An 8,366-nucleotide genomic window follows, 5' to 3' on the forward strand; every position below is an offset into this window, starting at 1 on the left:
GAGTTTAAAGATGGAAAGTGAAGTTTGTCTACAGAGAGATGTGTGAGGGAATTTGTCTGTTTTAACCAGAACATGCACGCTCCTTCGGAAATCAGCTTGTCCCAACAGTACACTTTTGGTGAAGGTCGACTTTTACCTTTTCTGAAGATAGATCAGTTCCGGCGTGAAGTCCCACTTCGAGCCACTGTTCAGCGTCTCCGTAAGAACAGCTAAAGACCTCGAGAGTCGTGTGAGGTTATCCAAACAGAAGTTATAATTCCCAAAATCGTCTCTGGTTCAGCTTGATTCTAATTCAGCAGCATCCTGAATGCCAGCGTTCTGCATTCTGGAACTCCCAAACTCTCTGCACTCTGAATTCCAAAAACTCTCCTTGAACTAGGAAGTGCCCACATTTTAAAGAGCTCTACTTCCGGTTCATTTGAGAGCCTTTTGATTGGTCAATGGACCAAAGCAGAGGTGTGGTTTGTGATGTAAGGTGTTATTAAAAGTCAAGGAAAAGATTCAGATTGTTTAAGAACAGACAGAAAGATATCATGGAAAAACCAGACTTCGTGGAGCCACTCACCAAGTATCTCGCTGTAAAAGTTAAACATGACATTTCTTTTCAGTAAACTTTCAGTTGACCGAAACTCGAACTTTGACACACTTACAAATTTGCTCACTTCAAAGCAGACGATCAAGAAATTGAATCATTACTCTGTAACGTACTCTAACTTGATTTCACTTTGAATTGAGGAATAAAAATCATTATTACTGTTTTAAGTAAATAAAAATGAGTAGTTCACTTCAACATGTAAACATTGTTTGAACTAACACAATTTGATTATCAAAACATTTGTAAAATAGTAATGATCATAGAGAATTGTCTTTTTCCACTTGATTAATTCAAGAAAGAAAGTCTCAGGATCGATCAACCTGTATTTCTGGATGCAAATCAACGAAATGACAGTTTCTGACCATATGATCCTAAGGTCAAGTTTTGACATCAGGTCAAGTTCACTACAGGTACTTGGGTTTTCTCTCACAGTTCATATCCAGACATGTTAGGTAGATTGGCAGATCTGAATCAGTTTTTCATTCAACCTTTATTTATACAGGTTAGTCTCACTGAGCCTTGAGGACTCATTTACAAGAGAGACCTGTTTTTATAAAGAATGATGACAACAGTAGACAATCATAAAAGAAAGTATATAAAAATAAACTGGGAAAAATAAATGAAAGAAAATGATAGTAGAAAACAAAACAAAAACAGCTACAATGTAAAGCGCTGTAGAATGCTAGGTGTCTGTGCATGGATGTGACTCTGTGAAGGACTGCTGACCATCACACTGTGCCCCACCTTAAAATCTTACTTCTAATCTACAAAGCTCTCAACAACTTAGCTCCATCTTATATTACAGATCTTATTGTTCAATATTTTTCTAACGGAGCACTTCGCTTTCAGACTGCAGTCTTACTCGTGGTCCCTAGAGTTTCCAAAAGCAGAATGGGAGGAAGATGTTTCAGTTATCAGGCTCCTCTCTTGTAGAACCAACTTCCAGTTTCTGTCCGAAAGGCTGACACATTGTCCAGTTTTAAGACTGGGCTTAAAACTTTCCTTTTTGATAAATCCTAGGGTTGGCTTGTTATGCTGTTATAGTCTTAGACTATTGGAGGACAAATTGACCTCATTTCATAAAATTAATTGTTAAAATTTAATAGTTTTCATTTGATACTATTTCTATCTTAACATGTGATTCTTGACCTGCCATTGTGTATCAGTTCCTACCAAACCCAGCCGGTCGAAGCAGATGACCGCTTGTCCTGAGTCTGGTCATGCTAAAGGTTTCTTCATCATGAGGGAGTTTTTTCTTTCCACTGTCGCCTTTATACTTGCTCAAGATGAGAGTTATGTGATGGAGTTAAATTCAAAGCAGTCTGCTCCTCAGATAAATAGTATTAACTTAATTTTTATATATCAGTGTTTCTATTCAGTGCCCTGAGATGACTTCTGATGTGACTTGGAACTATATAAATAAACTGAATTGAATTGATTGTTTTGCTCCTTGACTGCTGGAGAATGGCACCACCTCCCTGTGACCCTACAGGATCCATCGGATACAGAACTTTGATAAACGAATGGACGTGTTTTAACAATGTAAACACTAATTAATCAGATAAAGTTTAAATCTTCTATCTTCCCTTCTACTTTTCTTCCTTTGTTGGGAGCTGAACAGGGTACAGCCCAGTCTCAGTTTGTATGACAATGTCATCATGTTGACAGCAGCCCAAAGTTTGTTTGTGTACAAGCATGAAACCACCTGGCTTATAATAGAGATATAAACAGGCCCATTTCTCTTCATTCTAAACTTTATTGTCAGGATGTGACATTAAAGCTAAAATACATTTTGTTACCTGCTGGATCATTTTCTTATCTGCTCTGCAGTGAATGAAAAATCCCATTTTAACTGCATGCTGTTTGACTGTAAATCAGTTTTTTAAATCCCTGATATGTACTTTGTTCATGAAAATACAATTAGGAAACACATTTTATGATAAATGTTAAAAAATGGAGAAAAACAGCCGGTGGGCAAAGTGTCTCTGTCCGTGGTGCTGAAGTTGATAGATGAAAAAATCAGCTGCTCAGTCTCAATCAACCACTTATGTAGAATATAATTTGGTTTTGCCATCCACAGTCTGTTAAAAGCAATTTGCACCAAAAACAGTATTATCACATTTTACCTAATTAATTGTAGACTCTTATTTTATGTATTGATTCATCAAGTAGATTTTGTTCTATACCTTTCAGTTCATAAACCATCCTTGGAGACAGGATCCGTCAACAAACAATCAGCCAGACAAGACGACTCAGCTTTGAAAAATAAATCGGCATCTTTTATTTGATCAGTGGTGTACATCACTATAAGCACTAAAGGCAGCTCTATGCACACTTAAAATGTCTTTGCTCTACATGTAGGATAGTAGAAAGTGATTATATGCATCTGCGTCCTTTTGAGTTACTTTGCTTTTGTCTCCTTTTATTCATCACATACAGAAAACTCTTGGTGGTCACATCACCATGGCAACATTAAAAACAAATGAAACAACTGCTTAGTGATTATAATTCGTATTATGTAGAATCCAGTACATCCATAATGCATTTGTGTTGTTCTGTTCATGATTACAGGGGCATTGTAATTTATGTTTTATGTTGTTTTGTAAGGCAAAGTTTTTTCTCTGTTACTGACTATTGGAATGATTATTCAACAAAATACAGTAAAACATTTTCTTTTATGAATCAAATGGCACAAAGAAAGCCTGAACATGAATAAATAGCTTACAATAATATTTTTTAGTCAAGAGATTTAATGTAAAATGGATAGTTGTTCAACTGATCATCATTTAAGAAGAGCTGGCCAGTAAAACCAAATAGGCGCAAAGCTGTAAGTAATATTAATCATATTTTTAAATTCGGATAAAGATTACTTGACACAATAGGTTCAGTGAAAGTTCAGATTTATGTTTTTAAATCCCCAAGCTTTTATATTCAGTGTTAATTAGATAACTGCTTGAAAATTAAACTTTGTACTGAATAAAATTCTGGTATAAATTTACAGTTAACATCTTATTTTTCAATTATCATCCTGTGGGTAAATATTTCAATAAAGATTGATGGAATATAGTCATATTCCTTTGGTACTGTTGACCAAAACGTCATTATTCCATGTTAAGAGTTTACATTAGCATATTTAAAGAAAATCAGTCACATCAAACTAATAGAGGTTGCACCATTTAACTTTTTTAAAAGTACTTATACGAGTTATTGGGATTTGTGTTCCGCTGAGTACAAGTTAAATACTGTTTATATCAACGATTGTTGCAAATTCTGCAAAAATATGTGATAAAACAATCTAGACTTGTCTTCTAGTTAAGGAAACAAATTCAAGAATCACACCTGAGAATCCAGGGAAATGTATTACCAAAGACTGAGTCATTGATCTTTAATAGAATATTATTCTTTTTTTTTGTAATATCAATGGGACAGTGTTTTTGTAATTGGAACAGTGGCTCCAAGAAAATGACATAAAGGACCATCAGCAGTGAAACAGAAATTTTAGTGATATTTTCTGTTGCCATTTACCAACGAACCAATCAAAACTTCACACAGATCCCCATGTTGCTCAGTGAGCCTCTTTCGTAATGGTATAAATGTATTTACAGCATGAACATGAAATGCGTAGATAGATAGATAAATAACCACACTGGAAAACGCCATCATTGGTTGATTTGATTTTTGAACGTCCTTTGCATTAATACTATGTCTGAATGTGCATTGTATTTATATCTTTATTTTGATGAGCATCTTTATAGGATGAGTTGAGGTATTCATTTGAGCATGGGCCCCTCCTCAAAGTGGCTGCAAAGGAGAAAAGAACAAGGTTACACACAGTGACAAAAACTTTATGCCGTTTTTAACCATCTAAGTCTGGTAAACTTTTCCTAAAATGAAGATTAGGGGAGATATATATATATATATATTTGTTTTTTTTGCTTTAAAGCTTCATTTTTCAATATTTTAAAATATTAAACAAATTCAGCATGTATAGCAAAACTATAAAGAAATTGATTGATATCAGTTTGAGTTCAACTCAACTGTGGATTATTTTACTGAGTCAACTTTGATAGTTTGTGGGTCATGGATTAGGGTTCAGCCAGTCTGTATGATTATGAGTGCCTACCAGCTGAAAGCTGTTTAGAAGGTGATCTACGTTGATGTCATCGTAGCTCTCCTGGAAGGTGTTGGGTTCGTCTCTGGACTCCTCCGGCTCACTGGTTCCAGGATCTTCTAGGCTGTTTGTGTTGAGGAGGAGAGACAAAGGCAAAATAAATATCTTCAACTAAACTTGGAAGGCAAACAAAAGTTCACATGGAAGCAACAGGCTTGAATTCTTTTTTTTTTTTTTTTATTGCAACATTTTTCATTTTGAAAAACTAAAATCGTTGTTTATATCAAAGCCTGACCATGATTTTCCTTTACCTTCAAGTAAAAAGGAAGGATGCTTACCTTCTCTTTCCTGTTAAGACAGAGTTCAAGTACTTCTTGACCGCCATCTGTTTTCGGAAGCGACTGTAGTTGTCTGTGAAGATGGCATCTGAGTGGCGCTTCACCGGCTCCTCCATCACATCGTCGCTGAACACAAGAGATGACCTCAGAGTGGCACAACAATTCAGAGTGCTCAACATTTCTCTACAAAGTCAGGCTCTATGATGTACGGTATTTACTCTTTGTGCACGTGTGTGAGAGCCCACCCCTGGCTGTACTACAAGCATGTGATGAATCTGTAATGGCATAAATTAACCTTTAAAAATGTTTTGCCAATGACAAAACGCGTCAACGAGCAGGTCATATCTTTTCACTTTAAATGTCAAGTGGCTCTTGTGTTGAAAAAGGCAAAAAAATCTATCAGTGAAATAAAACAACCTTTTAGTTTGTTTGTTGATTTTGTGAGAAAGTTAAACTCATTATCAAGCACTACCTAAATTATTAATTTATGATTGTGAAGTAGAAAATATGATTAAAATGTGTTTAAATTGTTTAACTTGTATTCTTTGACTCTATAATTAGATATCTTCATTTTGATAGGAGTTGTATTCTTTTAAACCAATTAAGCCTTTAGTCATGAATTCATATTTTATGGGTTTGTTTTTTTTTTTTGCTTTATTTTCTGTGTCTAAAATCTTTGTTTAAAGGTGAATGTATCAAAACTCAAGTTTATGACTAAAAGATGTTATTCTATTTCAACATGAACTATGGTTCATGAGTATTTTAAGACTACACAAACTCTTTTGTAACCAAAACGTTTTCTCAAAGCTTCTTTAAAACCTAAATATTCTTATTTCTTCTCTTTAAAATAAAAACAATGTTATAAAACTGGACATGCGTTGGTCGGTCTGCGGTTCTCCACCTACCTGACGCGCTTCCCGATCAGGGACTCCAGGTACCTCCGCGCTGAAAGCTGACCCAGGAGTTTGCTGTACCCGCTGGTGAACAGACCGTCTGCATGTCTCGTCGGTCTGCACAGAGTTCAAAGACAGTCTCATCAAATTTGGACACAATGGACACATCCAAAACATCATAAAAATGCGCGCCAGCTCCGGTTCATGTGCAGCGCCATCTGTAATTTGACCAATTATAGTCAAAATGCCAATATTCTGTCCTTTTTTCTTTTCTTTTTTACTTTTGTGAAAAAAAAAAAAAATATAACTTGAGACAAATGAAGCCATGCATAAAATCAATAAACCACTTCCTAACTGATGAGTGAAGACATTTAAGCCATAAAATAATAATTCCTCTGAATGAATAAAACTGTCATTTCGAAGTGAAATCAGCTCAGATCGTCAGAAAGGTTTGCGCTCACCTCATGGATGTGTAAGGCAGACTCAAAGTCCGGGAGTATAACACACTGCACAGGGCTATTAGGAGAAGCAGGTGGGGGCCGGACCGCTGTACCATCGCTTTACACCTGACGAATGAGAATGGAGAAAGTTATTCTGCTTGTAACAATAACATGGTGACCAAAAAATAGATACAATAAAATCCGACTGGTTCTGGAGTAACACACTATGATCCAGTTTGATTTCTTTTCACAAACACGAAATATGAACAAACAAAAGGAAGAATATTTTGTTCTTCTTGTAGTTTTGATTCGGTCTGACGTTTCTTTTTCAATATAGAAGGTATCAAGTGAAAGCGATCTAATGCGTAATTACGCACGGCGCGACTCTGAACCACAAACCATGTGGCGAGCTGTTTTATTTTATTTTTTATTTTTTTATCAGATGTAGTTCATTCTGCAATTTAAAATGCAGTCTCATTCCCTGGAAAATGTGGGAAACATACAACAAATAAATAATTTTTGTCTTGTTTTCTTTTGCTGTTCTGAGTTAAAGCTATCTGGTCTCAATAAATCTATTAGACCTTATACAAAATTTAAAGATAGGCTCCTGATCAGTCACACTTTTTAGAAAAGTGGAAAGAAATTTGGCACAGAAAAATGTCACAAGTCGCAAAGTCCAGTGCGCAATTACGCAAAGCTCAGACTATAGCGCGTCCATCTGATAAGATCGCATATTTCTGTTCCCATCCTTAAAAAAAAACGACTAATGGAATGTAATCTGCTTACTTAACGAGTCATTTGTCCAAAGATAACCCCAAACTTATTTAAATAATGAAACATGTAGAAAAAAAAGAGGGCAAAAGCAGACGCTATAAATAGAAGAACAGATACAACAACAACTTTTAATGACATGCTGAACCATTTTCTCAGATAATATCTTACATGTGCTCTGAAGAAAGTTGTGTTCTTTGGCTCTGTAGTTTTCTGGCGCTGTCCAAAGTCCTGATCCCGATCAGCTGCAGTATGTCCACACTGCTGGTCTTTTCCTCTGCTCGCCTTCAGTTCCCGTTTTATACACCTGGGTGTTTCTCACGGAGCAGGAGGGGACATGAGCTTCATCCGGAGCCCGAGACGTCAGAGGCTCGTTGCTTCCGTCACTGCTCTTGCTCATGATTTGAACCAAAGAGGCCTGTGGTCAGATTGGTCAGAAGTTTTACTCTTTTTTTTTTTACCTTCTAATTTACTAAAAAAAGAAGAAGAAAAACTAACTTCGACATGAGGTTTGATTCATCTGATTAGCTACCCAGAGATTCTCTGTGAAAGTCAAACAGAAGATATAAAACCCTAAAAAACATGAAGATTAGAAGTTAAGCTCTAACTGTTTTAATCAGAAATGCGAAAGAAAGTTGAAGAGAAAGTAATTTTTTCCCCCACCTGATCAATGAGATTCAAACTTTAGGACCAGGCAGCTTAAATGTGGTTTCATATATATGGTGAACTAATTTAGTATTTTTAGTTTGTAATCCTGAAGGGCACTTGAGCAAGGCCCTTAATTCCCATCTGCTCCCCTGGGCGCCCCACATGGCAGCCCTCTGCTCCACACAGATAGCCAACAAGGAAGCAGCAGAAAGAAGAGAGAAAAATACATTTGTAATCCTGAAAGACTTACGTGAACCAATCGCAAGTACCAACAATCCAGAATTCTTTTTGACTTTTAATTAACTTCTTTTAATTCTGCGTGTCAGGATCTGTGACTGTTGTTAGATTTGTCATCATTCTTTGAGTCTTATAATTATTTCATTTGATTCTTGTGTTTAGTTATGCGATCTGGGTTCTGTTTCTCTGTGGTCTGCTGTGCCACCAGTCACTTCTCCCTCACTACTTTTGCAGTCAGACTTCCACGCCCATCTCCACCTGACCCCTGTTCCCTCAGCTGCAGCCTCTTTGTTCATCAGCCCCGGCCTATTTATTCTGCCAGTGCTCACTCCA

General features: G+C 36.4%; 1 protein-coding gene across 1 annotated transcript; it reads right to left on the bottom strand.

Moving 5' to 3' along the window:
* Positions 1–4,387: 4,387 nt before the first annotated feature.
* On the bottom strand, positions 4,388–7,451 carry LOC119430478 (vasoactive intestinal peptide). The gene is made up of 6 exons (XM_037697895.1): positions 7,320–7,451; positions 6,399–6,503; positions 5,950–6,054; positions 5,045–5,170; positions 4,719–4,830; positions 4,388–4,396 (listed from the first exon to the last, which is right to left on the bottom strand). Coding segments are annotated over exons 1-6 (459 nt in total). The 5' UTR covers positions 7,322–7,451.
* Positions 7,452–8,366: the final 915 nt, after the last annotated feature.

Source organism: Nematolebias whitei, chromosome 1 (genome assembly GCF_014905685.2).
Source record: "Nematolebias whitei isolate Nwh7 chromosome 1, NemWhi1, whole genome shotgun sequence".
NCBI lineage: Eukaryota > Metazoa > Chordata > Actinopteri > Cyprinodontiformes > Rivulidae > Nematolebias > Nematolebias whitei.